This window comes from Rhodamnia argentea, chromosome 2 (genome assembly GCF_020921035.1).
Source record: "Rhodamnia argentea isolate NSW1041297 chromosome 2, ASM2092103v1, whole genome shotgun sequence".
In the NCBI taxonomy this organism is placed as follows: domain Eukaryota; kingdom Viridiplantae; phylum Streptophyta; class Magnoliopsida; order Myrtales; family Myrtaceae; genus Rhodamnia; species Rhodamnia argentea.
The window spans coordinates 726672-746713 of record NC_063151.1 but is presented as its reverse complement, the minus strand read 5'-3'; the positions used below and the strand labels follow the sequence as shown (position 1 = coordinate 746713).

Sequence of the window (20042 nt, the reverse complement as noted above, 5' to 3'; positions counted from 1 at the left end):
CGATCCCCTCTTCTCGATGTCGCGGCTCTGCCTCATCCTCATCTCTCTCGGGACCATCTCTGTCGGAAACCTTGCCAATGTGAACGCCATCAGGTAACACCGGCACTTCCCCCTCCTGATCTTCGGCAATCGAGCCCTCCTGCTCATGCTCTTTTGGCTTCCGCAGCTGGTCTGGACTGGTGATCTCTTGTTCTCTAGAGTAGTAGGGGCAGGAGCTTCCCGCAGCAGACAATGTGGCGATCGTCAGAACGGAGGTCAGAGGAGGGACCAAAGTCCACAATCGACGAGATCGAAGAAGTTGGAGCGGAGGTCGGATGAGCGGATGTCTTTGTTTAAGTTTCTCTTTAGCTTTAGGAAAATCATTTAGAAGATCACTTTCTTTTTCAAGACCAAGTCCAGATTTATTATAATATGGAACTTGTATAGAAAGTATATGTAAAGTTTCTGAACCGAGAGAAAATTTTTTGGTAACATTTGAAATTTCCTTTTACGAGCAATCATTTTCTTTTGCTAACAAATCTCGATTCCCTTAAGTTGCGAAATTTCTTTTTGTAGAAAGTCAATCTTATCATTATTGGGAGAAACCTATTGTCTTTAACTTAGAACATTCCTTCTTCAACTCAAAGATCAATTTGAAGGGAGATTTGTATTCTAACCATAACTCATCAATATAATCATGTACTTCTTTTGAGACATCAGATTGATTTACCTCAATTTCCTCTTAAGAATCGAGCACATCCTTTGGACATGTGTGCGTGCTCTTCATCATCATTTGATATCGAAAGTTTGATTTGATTGACAAGGCTGCCACCGAGGACGTTGATTTTCCAACCAAGGCTAATTTTTCTATGGTCTTTGTTTTTTTTTTTTTCTACGGTCTTTGGAAAAAAAAAAAAAGGTTATTTTTGCCATCATATTATCTTGTTCACTCGCCGCAAGGACTTTCAACATGTCGCCAATTTAAATTTCTTTCCCTTTTGCCGTTGAGCATCGATCCGCACGTTGCAATATTTCAAACTAATTAGTATGATCAAGAGTCAACCATATGTCGGACAAGTACCTCTAACGATATGCCCAACTAAAGTTTGTCATCATTGCTAAATTTTGCATTTTCACCATAGTATTAATAGAAAATCAAAAATCAATTTTCAAAATATGACTAAATATTAATGCTTGAAATCGAGAACTCTATACTTAGGCATGGAAGCCCCAACACTAGATCTTGAGTCCCCGACGTTTGGGACCAGGTCTCCGACGCCCGGGCATGCGACCCTAGTGCCCGTGTTTGGGTCTACACCGACTGCGCTCGGGTCCAATGATGCCGAGCCTAGGATCCCGATGCCTACACTAGGGTCCATTGAGGCTAGGCTCGATGCCTCGGTACTCATGCCGAATGTGCTGATACTTGTGCTCGATGCCTCGATATCCAAGCTCGGGGATCCACAAAGGCCAAGCGCAGGGTCCTTATACTTGAGCTCGAATCTCCAACACCCAAGCGAGGTTCACAAGGCATACTTTGATAGATCGGTGCCCGAGTGCATTGGGCCTCGCTCGGGCTCGAGTCCATCGAGGCCAGGCTCAGTACCCCCAACGCTCATGCCCTAGCCTACCAAAGTCGGCCGAGGAATCAAGTGCCCGTGCCCTGATCATCGACATTCGAGTCGAGTCAAGGGCAATTGCGGACGGGCCCAAGACAATTATGTCCATACTGGATTCCCTGGCTGCCCATACACAAGTTATTAGCTGTCGAATGGTGCATGTCAATCAAATCAGATTTTCGTATCAAAAGTGAAATATACTTTCTCCTTCACCTTCAGGTTAAACACCGAAAATATTGCCATTTTGTTGAAAAATAACTTCCTTAAAAATATATTTTAGATATGTCACAGTTTTCACATAACAAACGGAACTTATATGTATGATCAAAATTATTTCTACAAAAAGTTACAGTTTAGCAATGATAACAGCCTTTAGTTGGGCATATCATTACAGGTACTTGTGAATCGATGTTCGACGTATGGTTGACTCTTGATCATACAAATTAGTTTATAATACTGCAATGTGCGATTCGATGTTCTACGGCAAAAAGAAAGAAATTTAAATTGGCAACAAATTGAAAGTCCTTGCAGTGAGTGAACAAGATAATATGTTGGCAAAATATCAACAACGACCGTAGAAAAACTAACCTTGGTTAGAAACTCACGGCCTCGGCAGCAGCCTGGTAGTGTGCCCACCACCTGTTTGAAACAATTCCGGAGAGGCATGTAACTGGCGACCCAAACACCATTGTGGATTGACAGCTTCGGCCCCTTTGCGCCTGTGCCATCGGCAAACAGGCATTGAGGTGGTTGATGGACTTGCCCTGGAGGAATGAGAGGAGCAGGCTCAGAACAGCGGGGATCGAGTGAGGAGAGAAGACGACGTTCCAGTCCTTGATCTTAGTTGGGAACAAGTGCTTCCCGAGTGTCAAGGCAACGTCGCCCTGGTTGCAGGTGGATTCTTGGAGGCCATGCATAATATTGCTGAAGGAAGAGTTATGGAGAGAGAGCATCTGTATCCAGACTCATACCTCCGTGACAATGAATTCAATGAGTGGTGCTCCTTTCTTTTCATAGAGACGGGGCATACACAAAGTTAAACATTAAGCACTAGATGCAACATTCACGATACTTTTATTAAGTGAAAAAAATAGAAATGGCAAAGAGATGGGAAGACATACATGTCCATGAACATGTGATGATAATTGATACAATACAGTAAGATATTGCGTCCTCTCCACTTGTGCATTGACATAGTAATACATCAAAACGTATACAATAAACCATACAAACTCTAGTGTTAGTTCCCACATAGTTAGGAATACTAATGCTCTTGCTTGACGTATCATCAGCCGGCTAGCGGATTGAGCACCTGACCCACAAACAACACTGTGCCAGTCATATCCTCTCTCACCAAGAACAGGAACGGGTGATCAGCGACAAAGTCTATCTTCTTCGAAAAAGACAAACTCCTCAGCTTAATAACCCCAGCAGAAGCGGCGGCCGCTTCTGTTCCTTCTTCGTTAACTTCAATGAAGGATTTATGAAATATGCTTGAGACATATAGACTCCTGCCCTCGAGAGAATCAACCATCTCCGTTAATCCTCCTCCATCCGAAAACGGCAATATCAATCCCAACTTTTTCAGATCTTCTGAAGCTTCAAACCCAAAGGATATCTTGAATCTTGGGATTCGGAATTCCCCCACTTCCACTTTGTTGTAAGGAAGATGGCGATCCAGAAAGCCAGATTCAGAACTGACTTTCTCCATGAGAGCTGGGAGTCCATCTCTCGCATCTGGAAGAAATAAATACATCGAAAAGTGACGCTTGTCCTCCCCTTGCTTATAAGGAAGTCCCAAGACTTTAAAACCGTCATAAGCCCTGAGGATCTGCTTGTTCTTACTAGTCATGAAGGGAACTTGAACAGAATTCCCATTGAAAAGAAAAAAGTCATTGTCCTTCGTCTTCGAAGAGTCGAACTTGTCATTCCAAGCACCTTTGAAGTAAAGGGCATTCGCGAAAATGAGTCGGGTTGAACCATCAACTGAGCCAGCTGGGAGAACCTCCGTTATGAGGCCACTGGTCTCCTTCTCAGCCCACGTATTAACCTCGCTAGCTACCTCAACAGCCTAATGGGCTCTTCTAATCAGTACATAGAATACTAGGCGACACAAAATGCAAGCAGCTAACACCATTGTTTAATAAATAGAAAGGACATTCATGTAAGAACTTAGAAAAGATTGCAGTTCAATTCAAATCCGAGCCATTTATGGAGTATGAAAGTTATGGGTCAAGACTAAAGTTAATTAGCACAGAACCACATTCTCAACCATGACATAAGAAAGAACAAAAGTATCAGTTTCACAACTTAAATACTATGGGGGAATCATTGACATAGAAAATTAGGCAACAACAAGAACATTAGAGAACCAAGAAAATAATTGGTACCAAAAAAAGTATAACCCTGTCAGCAAAGATATCCCTACAAAAAAGGGTCACCCTATGATTCTCTAACTCCATGCACCAACAAAGTGAAAGACTGACATTCAAATAGAGGATTGCTGAAAGTCCTACCAAAGGTAACATACTAGTACTCATGGCACATATATGAGAGTCTAACTAGTCGAAATTGCGCTACTTGAGGCATGTCACTACAAAAGACGTTCTTTAACATGGTGATTGCATGATACATCAGTTCTCCAAGATCCTTAACTTAGAGCATTGTGTGGAATACAGTAGCAAACGCTGCAGAACTAATCTACAACTATATTTTCAGAAATATCTACAATGACACATATCAATCACATATGCTACAGCCATACTGAAACTGCTTGATCATGACAAGTATGCTCATACCCAATTAGAAATAACAGGTTAACCTATGATTGGGGATCGCACAGCTAGAGGGCAATGTATTCTGTAATAGCCATGCTTAATTTCTTTTCCTAATATGGTCATTTCGATTTCTCTATATTATATGATCTATGGTTATGGTAAGAAGTTCACAGAAGCCAGATGCAATATCAATATTTGCCTCTGCTACAAATGCCCATGTAGTTCATATGTGGAAAATCAGTAGATTGATGATGAATGGGAAGGTTAGGAGGGTAAAACTTGTTGCACTAGCGAATTCAAATCTGGGAGCACAAAGTTTACGTCTTCAACATGCTTATAATATGACAGACAATAGGAAATCCTAGTAAATGCATGTACAGGGCGCAATCGAGGTCCCTTCCAACTTGATAGGTTCAAACATCATCATCTAAAGCCCGGATTAAGTAAATTTTGTATGATTGTTTGGAAGAATCAATTGACAGCCGCATCTCGCTTGAACTGCTTTCATTCGAAGCTTACGAAGATTTTTGAGACTATCCATCAATTTACCCTTTTATGTTCATCATGGAGGCCTCTAACACAAGGTTACAATGAGCTCAATTTAGAGAATTTACATATCGGTTGTGCATGTTTGGAGTATACACCTAGAAGGTGTATAAATCCAAAGCAAGCCAACAAGAAAGAGCTAATGCCTTAACCAGGCCAGATGTTCCATTCCAGAAGGTTGGGGTTAACAAGTCAACCAGTTACAAGCAGTATTTCAAATCCCGAATCAAAGAAAAATTGGAAGAGAAAGTGATTTTACGAAGTGTTTTCACCTATAAAACACAGACTCGCATTTCAATCCACGCAAGTGTTAAACCCATGAAACAGCAAGTGGGTAGAACACCTATCTGCTTAAAATACCTGAGCGAAGTCACTCAGCCTCAGCACCATCTGACCACAGAAAAACAAGAAAGCCCACACGTATTCGAACCCAAAAACAGAAAAAGAGCGAGGGCTAACCTTGGTTTTGAAATCAGCAAGATTCGTGGCCGCCTTATAAGACGCGTCCACCACCTGTTTGAAAGAAGGCCTGAGAGGCAACGACTTGTCGATCCAAACGCCGTTCGCGAAGGACAGCTTGGGCCCGCCGGCGGCGCTCCCGTCGGCGAGCACGACGGAGATGAGCTGAGAAGCTAAAGGGTGGAGGTGGTCGGTGGATTTGGCCTTGAGGAAAGAGAGGAGCTGGTCCCGGGTGGGCCCCGCGGAGCCGGCGGCGATCAGGCTGAGCACGACGTGGATGGAGAGGGGAGAGAAGACGAGGTTGGAGTCCTTGGCCCGGGTCAAGAGGAGCTGCTTGGAGAGGGCGAGGGCGACGTCGGTCTGGTCGGCGATCGACTCTCTGAGGTCCATTTTCCGGCAGCCGGTGTGAACGGGAGAAGAAACACGCGTTACAGAATCTGCACTGCGTGAGAAGGGGTTGAAGAATAGAGTGCGACCGACGCAGCGCGTGGCACCATCTTGTGCTTCCGAGAATCTGCACTGCGCTTGCGTCGCGGTCTCTCTCTCTCTCTCGGGCTTAAGAATGGGTGGGCCATTTTGTTCAGACTAGGAGGCCTGAGGGATCTGTTCGCAGGTTGCATCTGTCTATGGGCCTAGGAATTTGACAGAAGAACACCGACAAAGTCTTCATGCCCCCAAATCAGTTTTGCTTTGACAATGTGCGAAAAACGAGGTGGAGTATGCGAGTGATGTTCGTTTATGTAACTCATTAATCAGAGAATGGTTCCGAAGGAATCAAAACTAAGGGATTGAATAGTCATCTCATAAAGCCTATAGATAGGATAGATAGGCCGATACACTTTTCAATCCAGCATAAGCGGCGCACGCTTCAGCTCATTCCTCATTAACTTGCAAAAGAAGAAGTGAGAATCCAAGATGCCGAAGTACACGTGCTCAAGCTGATTTGGGATGCGTTCGATTTTGAACACAAGGATCAAAATACCGTTTTTTTTTTTTTGGTCCAAATCAAAATAGCGTTTGAAAAGGCTTAAAACTGACAGATTGCAGATAATAAAAGGTGATTGACCACTACTATTCCTATAACAGTTGATCCTTCTTTCGAAATTGTCATTATGATGTTTCAAGAGTCTCCAAGAGGCGTGTCGAAATTGGTAATTAGCCATTGGCTCGAGTTGTTTCATTTGAGAATTCACATGCTTGCTTCCATTTTAAAAGCAATTGAATATGATCATTGGAGCCGTTCCCATCGGCGATCTATCGTATACACTGGAGATTGTGGCATGAGGCCAAATCACGCAGTCGCAATCGTCGGATACAGGAGCATTGTCCAGGGTACCAAGTACTCGATTGCAATTAACACATGGGGTCCGGAATGGGGCGAGGAGGGCCACATAACGATGGAGTGCGGCATTGCTGCTAAGGAAAAGCTCTGCGGCATAGCCATGGTGGCCTCATACCCCGTAAAGAACTCCTCGAATAATCCTGCTGGAATTTCGTCTCCTATTGAGGATGAACTCTAAGCAAATGACTCGAGATTGACTAGTGATCGAGTGTCTTGGCCTTCATTTGTTTCCACAGTTTGAAGTGGGCCTGTCCCGTGTCCACATAGACAGAGACAAATAACGTCTGCTCCCAATGATTCCATAATGCATGTTTATAGGGTCTCATAGGCAGCAAGATAAAGTTTATCTTTTCTAAAATCATTACTATTTTAGGCTCCGTTTGTTTCACAAAAGTTATGACAATCTTGGAAAATATTATTTTCCAGGAAAATGACCATATTTTTTCGTTGTTTGGTTGAAATCTAAAAATGAAACAGAAAATATTTTTCTTCTTATTTTCTTCATTGATTCCGTTGTTTTCCATGTACAGTTATACATTCCAAACCAAATTCGTGAAGGGATTTCAGCTAAACATTCCAAGCCTAATCATGTCGAGACGCAGCCCAACGAGGCCTTGACCAATCACTAGCGAGACACAGTGGCCCTATCCGAGGGCTTTCAACATTCCAAACAACCCCTCCGCTTTGCTCGTTGCTGCAATCGCCGCTGTCGCACGATGCCCTCTTCTCGATGTCGCGGCTCTGCCTCATCCTCATCTCTCTCGGCGCCATCTCTGTCGGGAACCTTGCCAATGTGAACGCCATCAGGTAACACCGGCACTTCCCCTCCCGATCTTCGGCAATCGAGCCCTCCTGGTCGTGCTCTTTTGGCTTCCGCAGCTGGTCTGGAGTGGTGATCTCTTGTTCTCTAGAGCAGTAGGGGGAGGAGCTTCCCGCATAAGACAATGTGGCGATCGTCAGAACGGAGGTCGGAGGAGGGACCAAAGTCCACAATCGACGAGATCGAAGAAGTTGGAGCGGAGGACGGAGGAGTGGATGTCTTTGTTTAAGTCTCTCTTTAGCTTTAGGAAAATCATTTAGAAGATCACTTTCTTTTTCAAGACCAAGTCCAGATTTATTATAACATGGAACTTGTATAGAAAGTAAATGTAAAGTTTCTGAACCGAGAGAAAATTTTTTGGTAACATTTGAAATTTCCTGTTACGAGCAATCATTTTCTTTTGCTAACAAATCTCGATTTCCTTAAGTTGCGAAATTTCTTTTTGTAGAAAGTCAATCTTATCATTATTGGGAGAATCCTATTGTCTTTAACTTAGAACATTCCCTCTTCAACTCAAAGATCAATTTGAAGGGAGATTTGTATTCTAAGCATAACTCATCAATATAATCATGTACTTCTTTTGAAACATCAGATTGATTTACCTCGATTTCCTCTTCAGAGTCAGAGCCTGTCATTAGACATGTGTGCGTGCTCTTCATCATCACTGTCTTCACATTCAATATCACTCCAAGTCTTTGCCTTTAGTCCATTCTTGAATTTTCAAACTTGCCTTTCTTTTTCTTTAGAAGTAGGCAATTTGATTTGATGTGATCACCTTTCCTGCATTCAAAACAAATACATCCTGACCTGCTTTGTCATTAAAGTACGTCTTTTGCTCAGCTTGTTTGAATGGCCTTTTCCCTCTTGAGGCTTCTTTCATTTTTGGTCGTTCTTCTAAATTTCTTCGCCATTAGTGCCATTTCCTCATCATCTTCATTTATGAAAGAAGTTTTTGTATCACATTGAATATTATCACGTGTATTGCATAAAACACTCATTAATTAAAAGGCGAGGTACGGAATGACCAAAGCTCGAGTGGGTATTCCAAATTTAATTTATCTGTACGTTGGTGACCTAAAGAGTTGAATATGTGATTAGTGCCTAATTCATGCATATGCATCGGCTCCTTAACCAGCAATCTAACCGAGAAACCGAACTTGTACTACCGCAATCTTGCATTAACGCAACAAGCCATCATGACAGTAAGCCGGGCATTCTCAACGGTTCCTGGGATTAAACCTACCCAGCAAGAATAGAAGGTCCCGCAAACCTTCCAAGGTCCTGCGGGAATATACGAGTTCAAGCTGATTTTTCGAACAGTTGTAAAAAGAGAGAGTGAGAATGCACAGTCTTGCGACAATATATGTGGTCAAGCGGATTTGGCATAGCCAATTCTCAATACGCAAAGGTCGAACGTATTCATATCCACCGATTCTTAGAGATCGAAGTAAAATTGTATCGATTAAGAACTATATACAATAGTCAAGATGCTATTATCATGAAAACATATCTAGAAGTCGCTAAACCGAAGTCCAAGTCTAGTCATCAACAAATAAATATTTATCAGCAGATTCCGAATCAGCAATCAAGGTTGTCCCATGAAAACAAAAAAGAACATTTTATCCCTTCGAACTGAACATTAGTCGAGTCAACTCAGCCGACCAACAAAGAGTTCAGCATCGTACAAGTCATCGGCATAGAAATGGGAAGACCGAAGACCATAGGTGTCCATGAAGACGTGATGATAATTCCCACCCAGCAGCACAACAAGGGTTAGCGTTCTCTAATTGTGCATTAATAGATTAATACATCAGACATATGCAATCACCCACACCACCTCTCATGTGAGTTCATATCTAGTTAGGAATAAGATTGTTGTTCCTCATTGACATATGATCAGCCGGCTAGCGGATTGAGCACCTGACCCAGAAACGGAATTGTTCCGGTCATGTCCTCTCTTACCAGGAACAAGAACGGGTGATCGGCGACAAAGTCTATCGGCAAATCCACACCCTTCGTTATAATAACCCCAGCAGAAGCGGCGGCTGCTTCTGTTCCTTCTTCGTTAACTTCGATGAAGGATTTATGAAATATGCTCGAGACATAGAGATTTCGGCCTTCAGGAGAGTCCACCATCTCCATTAATCCCCCTTCGCTTGAAAACGGCAATACCAATCCCAACTTCCTCAGATCTTTTGAAGCTTCGAACCCAAAGGATACCTTGAATCTTGGGATTCGGAATTGCCCCACTGTCACTTTTTCGTGAGGAAGATGGCGATCCAGAAAGCCAGATTCTGAAGTGAATTTCTCCACGAGAGCTAGGAGTCCATCCCTTGCGTCTGGGAGAAATAGGTACATCGAAAAGCGACGCTTGTCCTCCCCTTGCTTATAAGCAAGTCCCAAGACTTTAAAACCATCACCCACCTCGAGAATCTGCTTGTTCTTACTAGTCATGAAGGGAACTTGAACAGAAGTCCCATCGAGAAGGAAAAAGTCGCCGTGCTTTGTCTTCGAAGCGTCGAACTTGTCATGCCAAGCACCTTTGAAGTAGAGGGCATTCGCGAAAATGAGTCGGGTTGAACCGTCAACTGAGCCAGCCGGGAGAACCTCCTTTATAAGGCCACTGGTCTCCTTCTTAGCCCACGCATTAACCTTGCTAGTCACCTTAACAGCCTATGAGTTTATTCTGATTAGCACATGGAGTACTACGCTGATATAAAAAAGAAAGCAAGGAGCTAATGCCATTGTTTTAGCCAATGGAAAGGACCGCCAAATAGCTGCTCCAAAAAGATTGGACCCCAACTCCAATTGGAGCTATTTAGATAGGGGTATGCAAGTTACGAGTCAATATTGGAGCTACTTAGCATAGAACAACATTCTTAACCAAGACGTAAGAAAGAACAAAATCATCGGTTCCGCAGCTTAAAATAGTATAGACGGACTATTGATATTGAAAGTCGGGCAAAAAAAAAAAAAAAATGGAAAGACATCAGAGAACCAAGAAAATAATTGGTAAGCAAAAAGAGGGGGTCTGGCCATGCGCAAAGAAAATCTGTGCATTTATGATAAATAGGAAGGTTAGGAGCGAGAAGTTGACCTTGGTTTTGAAATCAACAAGGTTAGTGGCCGCCCTATAAGACGCGTCCACCACCTGTTTGAAAGAAGGCCTGAGAGGCAACGACTTGTCGATCCAAACGCCGTTGGCGAAAGACAGCTTGGGCCCGCCTGCGGCGCTGCCGTCGGCTAGCACGACGGCAACGAGCTGAGAAGCGAAGGAGTGGAGGTGGTCGGTGGACTTGGTCCTGAGGAAAGAGAGGAGCTGGTCCTGGGTGGGCCCTGCGGAGCCGGCGGCGATCAGGCTGAGCACGATGTGGATGGAGAGGGGAGAGAAGACGAGGTTGGAGTCCTTGGCCCGGGTCAAGAGGAGCTGCTTGGAGAGGGCGAGGCCGACGTCGGTCTGGGTGGCGATCGATTCCCTCAGGTCCATTTTGCTGGGTGCTGGAGGTGGACGGGGTTTGGAGAGAGTTTTTCCCATGAGAAGTAGCCACACTGGTTGCCTAGTTAAAGAGTACTGCTAGAGAGCGTCTTCATATAAGAGTGAGCCCAGACCTGGAAGTTATGCACTAACTACTGAATTCAAGTTTAAGAGCAAGAAAGATAAGAGAGGGAGGAATCGAATCTCTGCATATTGCGTTGGACAGAGGCGAAGGGTAACTGCTATTGAGGTACTTCGTGGTGGCGCCATCTTGTGCTTCCGAGAATCAGCATCGCAGAAGATGAGCTTAACTATATGTTTCTCGTGAGAAAGAGGTTCTTCATTGGTCTTTATACCAGACTCACCAATCACTCCCCAACAGGGTTAAGATCAGACCTACCGAACCGAACAGTGCTGGAGTCTTTCTCCATGATTAAGAACAAAAACGGGTGATCGGGTCGGCCACAAAGTCGACTTTTGTTACGACCGAAAGGCGAGCAGCACCTGTCGTCTCAAGATAGGCCAAAGCTGCCGCTGCTTCTGTTCCTCCTCCGTTGACTTCGAAGAAGCATTTCGTGGAATTATATGCAAGACAAAGAGATTTCGTTCCTCCACCGGCTTTACCATCTCCATTGAGCCGCACTCTTCGTGGTCGAAGGGCTATCCCAATCCCAGCTCCTACAGAGCCCCCGAGGCTTCCAACCCTAAGGATATTTTCACCCTTTGATCCTGAACTTGCCCCCATCGAATGACCAGCGCCGGAGAAAGCCATCTTCAAAACTGTCGTGGACGCTAATAGGTTGCCTGCGGTTGCTAGCCGTGAAGGGGGCTTCGACGGATCTGCCATTGAGAGGAAGAAATGGAGAGCCTTTGCAGGAACAAGCAGACTCCGTACCAGTTTCCCTTGAAGGAATGAGTTGGAGACTCATAATCAAAATCAAGAAGAAAATTCAGAGAGAATCTACCGGACGAGACTACGTAACACAAGTGTTGTGAAATCTCCAATACTATTCCACATTTCAAATTTTCGAGAACTTATGCACAATGTTTTTAGTAATTTAAATAAATCAAGATGCTTGTTAACATGTTTTGTCGGTGCGAGATATTAACAACAAATGAGAGAAGAGTATCGTGAAAGCTACAATAAAAGTTGTTCATATGGTATGATGAGATCCCGATCGAGAAAATTATCTAAAAAGTCTTAAATCTATTGTATTTTTGTCAATTCAGTTTTAAATCTTAATTTTGCCAATTCAGTCTTAAAACTTTTGCATTTGTGCCATTTCAATCCTAAACCTTTTTTTTTTTTTGTGCCGATGTAGTCCAAACCTTTTGCATTTATGCTAATTTAGTCAATCCAGCCAACTTTTGGCCAACCGACGCTAACGAGAATGTCGGCCGACATTGACTTGGACACCGTCACAGACGTAAACAATTGCTAAAGTCAATCGTATCCGCTTGTGAGAGAGAATTGGGTTTAAATCGTCAAGTCATCATGCCCCTTATGCCCTGGGCAACACACATGCTTCGCTAGATCGGAGAATCCCCTGTTTCAGGGACATCTCTTTGTTAGATAGGCCAGCCATCCAGATGAGAATAAATGGAATTTTTCGAAAAAAACCAGCTAGTTTAATAATACTTTGATATTTTTTCAAATTATTTTTTTAATTTTTTTGATTTTTCTTTTTTTTCCTTTCTTCTTTCTCCATTTGCAATAAACTTGTGTTTCCTGCAGCAAATGAAGGAAGACGAAGAAAATGGCGCTGACTCACCTCACGATCAACCCGACCCCTTCGATGGCCTCAGCGAAGAGATCATCCACCTCATCCTCGACCACTTCGGCGATGACAACCACTTGCCCACAAGTCCTTCTCCCTCGCATGCAAATCCTTTCTCTCCGTGGAGTCCCGCCTCTGTAGGTCCGCTCACGCCCCTCTTCTCTGACCTTCTCCCTTTGACCCCTCATTGTTACCCCTTCATTTCGCAGCTCGATCTATCGCTCTCCCCTCGCATCGACAACGAGATGCTCTCTCGCTCCTGAAACTCTGCCCTCAAATTCGTAGATCTCACTCATCTAGGTTCTTCAACCACGTGGCGCTATCGAGCCTGGCCAAATTGCGCCGGCTTGGTCGAGATCCATGTGTTGAACATGATGAAGATGACAGATGCGGCGATCACCTAGATTTGGCCTGGGCGAGGTCGACCCTCACCATAGCTGGGTGAGGCCTACCTCGCCCAGTGCCGACGAGGCTCATCAATGCCAGTAGCCGATAGGGGTGAGCTTTGCCTAAAGCTTGCCGACATTAGCCTCTAGCCGGTCACTATCGACAACCGGCTGGAGGAAGAAGAAAGGAAAAGAAAATAAAAGAAAATAAAAAAAAAAAAAAATGAAAAACATTAAAATTTGGAAAATATTAAAATATTATTAAAAATTTTCCACATAAGCATCGGCGTCCACATTTGGGATGCCCAACACCACGCCAGCACCGGTCAAAGTTGGTCAAATGTGACCGAATTGGCAGAAATGCAAAAGATTTAGAGCTAATTAGCACAAAAAAAAATGTTTAAGACTGAATTGACGTCATTGCAAAAGGTTTAGGACTGTGACAAAATTAAAGAGTTTATGACTGAATTGGCAAAAGCACAACAAGTTTAGGACTTTTTTCACGATTTCAATCCTATTATTATATTCTACATAATTAAGAGAAATCAATTTATTATGAAGAACATCAAATTATAGAAAGGTATAGTTGATAAAACATACAATGTTAAAAAGCGTACACATATTCGTTGGAAGAGAAAACATTTAAAATTTTGAAATTATTAGTATGGTTATTTCATCTAGGATAGAAAAGATCCAATTTTTAAAACTGAAATTTGTGGAAGGCAATTTAACTCTTTAATTCATTTGGGAAATTAATGATTGTGATCGGTCCAATTTATTTCATGATGATAGTATAAATGATGTTGACGTTTGTTTGTAAAACAAACAAAAAGTGCACTTTTCTTGTCCCATATATGAAATATAGGAGAATGCAAAATACTTTATAAGTTAGAGGGCTATTATAGAGTTTCAAATAAAGAAATGAGCAAGTAGGCTAGACCTCGCTATACCAGCGTAGGGATATGCACTTTGCACGCTTGTGTAGTCACCAATAAAAATTGCCTATCATTTATTATTTATTATTTTTGAAATTAAAATAATAAATTAATTATTATATTCTAGTGAAATAGTGTGACTATTCAAATAGGAGATGCTTTTTTTTTTTTTGTTAATTTTCAAATTTTTAATTACTTAATTTGGATTTCATTTATGATGAATGGTCATGAAGGACTCTTTTGAACCGATAAATAGGTGTGTCCAAAATTGTTACTCGAACATGAAGCTTACTATTACTCGGACATGAAGAGGCATGTCCGAACACTTTTATTGAGACACGAATAGTTGCATATGAATTCGCAATTTTCAAAATGAAGAGTTGTGTATTTTCACTTAAACATATCCAATATGATTCCGTTCATTTTTTACCGAAAAACTTCTATTTTTATTTAGCCATTGTTTCCAATTGTTTCTTTAGAGAGTTCATGAACAAATATCAGAATTGCTATCTTATATTCTCATTTGGTACTCTATTATCTTGGAAGAGTTTTGCCGGTGACCATTGGCAATGTTGTGAGGCAAATAATCCTAAAAGAAAGTGTTATCACGTCTCACAGTTTGATTCCATTTGTTTCCCAGCAAATGAAAGGATGATAAGATGTATAGACTTATTCTACATTACATTTTATGTCAATATTTAGAAAGTAGACTTCTTTCCCCCAAGATGTCCATCTATATAGAGTTATTCTATATGCATAGACATCCTTTGACCATTTTTTGAAAACTTGAAATTAAAAGTCCTAAATCGATATACAGGGGTTGAACTGATGTTTGTGTGCAATATTTGCATGACATGATTTGTTGATTTTTGAGCTTAGGGTTGACTTTCTTGATTTGACCGAAATGTCAACCCTCATTTATTCAAGAAATGATGCCTAGTTTATGATAAAATGTAATGAATGTAATTCTGTATACAAATGCAATTCTAGAAATGCTTATTTGACTCTTTTTGGTCAAGAATCAAGTCCTATCGCAGTCAAGGATTTCGAATCTCGAATTTTATAATTTTGACTTATAGGCGAAAATTCAGGGGTCATTTACGAATAAAACAAGAAGGGAATAGAAGAAAAAAGTCTTGAACGCCAACTCAGCAAATATCTGTCATTGATCAATTGACTCAAGACAATGAAATTGGTCCGACGCCCAAGGACAATTACTTCCCCAAAGAGAAATTTATTTTCTACAGACACTTTATTATTTGGCATTGCGAATGCAATCCTCCGGACTCTTGAATAGCTTAAGATTTCTCGCAGCCGTTTGAGCATGAATTAACACAACCTTCAACATTCTTGGCATCTGCAACGAAACACAACACATAAAAACCTATGTTATATATTCCCAGACATTATAACACACTAAAAGAAAAAAAAAAGGTCATGTGTTCTTTTTTTTTTTTGTCCAAAAAAAAAACCGAATTCATTGCTCAAAATGATACATGAGAATTACATAGACTTCTTAGCAAAGCAAAAAAAAAAGCATAGTAATAGCCCAAAATATTGCACAACAAGGCTATATCTAGGAAACAAATAATGAGCAGCGATTAAGAACACTCCTTCCACAGAACGGATGGTCACAAAATAATCAATCATTAGATCTCGCATTTTCGTCAGTGATGAACATACGCGAAAATTCCTTTTCAAGTAAATACGGCGTTGCCAAATAGCGGTGCGCGCTTAAGTTTCGCTTCCTCTACACCATCGGCGTATAGAGACAACCAAAAGAGGTTGAATGAACACAGATCTAACATTTGGGAAAGTAAATTTTCATTGTTTAGCAAGACGCCGGACCTCTTGCAATCACCATTGAATCTGGAGGCAAAGGAGTTGTACACGAACAAAGTATTCACGCATTGAATCCCCTAAAGAATATTTATTAAACTCTTGTCTCTAGATCGGGAGAGGACAGTACCCAGATCTAGAAGCATATCGATAAAATTCAAACTCTCATTACTAGAACTAGATTGGGAGAAGAAGGCTTTTAGATTTAGAACGGAAGAGAAGAAATCAGAAAAGAACAAAAACAAAGGTAAACACAACCGAAATCAAATCCTCCCCCATGGCTGGAGGTTGAAAAAGACATGGAGAGAGGAGAGAGAGAGAAGTGGCACAGACAATGTTCTATTTAAAAAGGTGAAGCTTTTGATTTCGTACCAAAATGCGAGCCGAAACATTTGGACGTCACACAATCAAGATTGCATTGTTCTTCAAGTGTAGCAACCACCGGCGGATCGAGGCAGTCCTTCATGCACTGGGCAATGCAGGCCTCACGTCTTAGGTGTACAGAGCATTTAAACGGGCAAACGAAAGTACAATATCCATGAGAATGCGCCTCAGTGACTATTGCTTGTGATGCCATTGTCGCCACCAGCATCACCAACACAATAGAACTCTTGACATTCATGTTTGATTTGTTTTCAAACGAAGTGATGATTCGTAGTATGTTTGTTGTGTACTGAGTCCCGTGATTGTGTTGTTTATATAGATGTATGACACTGGGAAAATCATCATGCATCGAATTTGACAGCTTCGAGGAGTTAATGCTTTATCTGTTGATAGTTGTCCTTGCTTTGGATGGAAGGAAATGAATTGGAGGATATGTTTTTCCCTAAAAATCAAGCCATAGAAGAAAAGTAAATCATCAACTTTCAAAATAATATGACAATAAGACTTGAGAAGTTAATGCTTTATCAATTGATAATTGTCCCTTTTTTGGACGAAGGAAATATATTTTGGGAATGTTTTTCCCTAACAATCAGCCCAAATACATTCTCAACTTCTCAAATGTCGTCGCATTAAGACTTGATGAACGTATCAGTTATGGAGTCCAAGTCGTGATTTTCTTTCCTTATGGGGCTACTGCAGCTCCGTATATTTTCTTTGAAGAGACAAAATTGCCCATAAAAATCCAACTGAAATTTGAAAAAAGTTGGACCTAAATTTGTTCTTTTTCCTTGTTTTTCCCTTTTTCCTTTTCTAGGCAGATTCTCATTGCCGTGGCCCAGAATATAACGTGGTTTTTTTTTGTTTATGTCTTGGTGTTTCCATTCATAGCACCATGTAATACTTTGCGCTTGGAAGAATTACTAAAAAAAAAGTCTTAAAATTATTGAATTTTTGCCAATTCGGTCATAAATATTTTCATTGTGCCAATTGAATTCTAAACAATGCCAATTGAGTCGATCTAGCAAATTTTCTGTTGGAAATCGCTGACGTGGACGCCAGCCGTCTTACGTGACACCGCTGGCGCCGAGTGGATATTTTTAATAATATTTTAATAATTTTGAAATATTTTTATGTTTATTTCTTTTCTTTTCGGATCTCTGTCAAGCGAGGTTGTCGCGGCCCTCACTCATTGATAGGCCACCTGTGGCCGGCTGTCCCTAAGTTCCACAAAGAAAAGTTAAACATTTAAAAAAAAAATAAAAAAATATTAATATATGATCGAAAAATGTACATGTTAGAGTTGGCCATACTGTGTAGGATGCTAGCATCCACGTCGCCATTCCAATCAAAATTGACTGAATTGGCTCAATTGGTAAAATGTAAAAATATTTAAAATTCAATTGACACAATTTTTGACAAAAAAATTTGCGCAATTAAAAGATTTAGGACTGAATTGACATAAGTGCAATAATTTTAAGACCTTTTTTTTTGGTAATTTTTCCATTTCTTTCTCTTATTACGTATTAACATTGTCGCAAAATGAAATTTTCAAGAAACCTAATTCTTTCCACATTTATTAGTAAACTTACAGACTAATTATCAAGAATACGTAAAAGAGAATATAAAAAACCTTTTAACACAATCCAATATTAATAAACTTTTACTGCTATCATGCATATAACCACCTAACTCTTTCTTATTAATTGATTTTTGTATGCAAATAATAATGGCATGAGAAGAAGAAACCAAAAAAAATTAATTTAAAAACTTCTCAAAAAAGAAAATTTTAAGGAAAAAAATAACTAGGCTTAGTTTAGTTTTATTGATAAAAGGATTATTATGATTTGTGGAGTGTCTGCCAAAAATAATAAGGTGTCTCATTTACATCATTTTGTTACGTCATGGTTTCTTACTGTATTTTCACATGCTCAAAACTTCGTACATGCTCTGCATAGAAGTGCCTTGTCGATGGTAGGAAAAACCCAACAAGCGTAATATAAAAAATAAAGAGACTTGACATTATTTTCCGAGACCAATCAAGTAACAAATGATAAATTTACTATAAAATTGAGCCTTGAAGTAATAGTGACGAAAAATGGATAGGTTGCATAAGAGCACTGCTCAAGAAGATGCTAACTTTTATTTCTAAAAGGTTAATATCATAAAAAATCTCAAACTGGTATATTTGTGACAAATTTACCCCAAATTATTTTTTTGACCTTAAAAAACCCCAAACCGGTACACCTGTGGCAAATTTACCCCAAACTATTTTTTTTTTTTTGCCACCAAAAACCCTAAACTAATACTTTTGCGATAAATTTGCTCTAATTAATTTTTTGACAGAAAAAAATCCAAAGCTGGTACACTTATGACAAATTTACCCTCCATTAAATTAGATTAATATTACGAAAAACCTCAAACCGATAAATATGTGATAAATAGAAGGTAAAAATCCCAAACCGGTACACCCGTGAATTACCGTATGCCATCCAACTTAGCAATTTGACGGTTAGATTTAACGAAAACTAACGGAGGGTAAATTTACCATAGATATACCAATTTAGGGTAAAGTTGTCATAAGTGTATCGGTTTGGGGTTTTTGGTGGTCAAAAAAATAATTTGTGGTAAATTTGTCACGTATGCACCGGTTTGGGATTTTCCGTGGTATTAACCATTTTGGGTTTCTAAAAGGAAACTTATAATAAGAAAATGCCTAAATTGAAGGAAATTGTCCAGATGTGGAAACCATCGGGGAGACAATATTGGAAATCTAATTCACCGGATATCAAGATATGGGGCAATTAGGGAAAGACCTTTCGCCAGATGTTCAACTTTGATCTTTTTTTCAAACAAAGATCAGTAGTGATTCAGATAGGAACCAAATTGTGTAAGAAGAATTAAGAAAAACAGATTGAAAGAAATAGAAATGCAAGTATTGGAAACTCATAATATATTGATAAACTGAGAACACATAGAAAAAACATATGGTTACTAGCGGTTACCATTGCCATTCCACAATTTTAATCCCCGTGATTGCACATCAATCTTATTCGCTGGCGGTTACAAGTCCTTCAGTGTCACTGGACTTAACCTTCAATTGGTATCTTCGGATTCAATCTACATCTTCACTTTATCTCAATTTTTATTTCTCTGCATCTAGCACTTAGTCAAATTACTAGCTATGATGGTTTTAACATCGAATTGATATGAACGTCGACCATTCACAATCATGTATCTATAGTTGTATTTCATGATCATTGGTGAGTATTCCTTTCTTGATAACTTGCCGACAACCATATCAAATTAAGCTCTAGGCTTACTTGAATCGACATTCTGTTGATTATAAATACTTGGTCATTTTTTGGTATAAACATATATCCCTTTTAGATATTCAAAAATGTATGATTTATTACCTTTGACGGTTTGATTGGTCATGAATTAATAATCCCGATGCTTCGAATTCCACAAACTAATGGTTAGTTTTGGTTTTTATTCTCAAATTGTAGAAAATTGACACGTCATCATGATCGGATCGGCATGTCCTACGAACCATCACTAGTGAACTGTGGTCGACTTGCGAACCGCCACAACCCATCGAGTAGTATAAATACCTGGTGCAATTTTGCTTTCATTTTTTAGTGTCCACTTCATCTTCAACCTAGAGTATTTGCATCCAAATTCAATTCAAACCTAGAGCCTCAAC

At 40.5% G+C, this 20042-nt stretch overlaps 2 protein-coding genes across 3 annotated transcripts; both read right to left on the bottom strand.

Annotated features, from left to right (window-relative positions):
• Positions 1–2625: 2625 nt before the first annotated feature.
• Positions 2626–5879, bottom strand: LOC125313829 (serpin-ZX-like). The gene is made up of 2 exons (XM_048274442.1): positions 5381–5879; positions 2626–3669 (listed from the first exon to the last, which is right to left on the bottom strand). Exons 1-2 carry the CDS (start codon positions 5768–5770, stop codon positions 2887–2889), a joined length of 1173 nt encoding a protein of 390 aa, XP_048130399.1. The 5' UTR covers positions 5771–5879; the 3' UTR covers positions 2626–2886.
• Positions 5880–9286: 3407 nt separating this feature from the next.
• On the bottom strand, positions 9287–11200 carry LOC115751659 (serpin-ZX-like). Of its 2 annotated transcripts, none has more exons than XM_048274441.1 (2): positions 10640–11200; positions 9287–10206 (listed from the first exon to the last, which is right to left on the bottom strand). In XM_048274441.1, the coding sequence occupies exons 1-2, from the start codon at positions 11075–11077 to the stop codon at positions 9439–9441; spliced, it is 1206 nt and encodes a 401-aa protein (XP_048130398.1). In that variant the 5' UTR covers positions 11078–11200; the 3' UTR covers positions 9287–9438. The 2 variants fall into 2 exon arrangements, with proteins under 2 accessions (XP_048130398.1, XP_030545469.2); XM_030689609.2 differs by having other exon boundaries at positions 9288–10215; positions 10640–11195.
• Positions 11201–20042: the final 8842 nt, after the last annotated feature.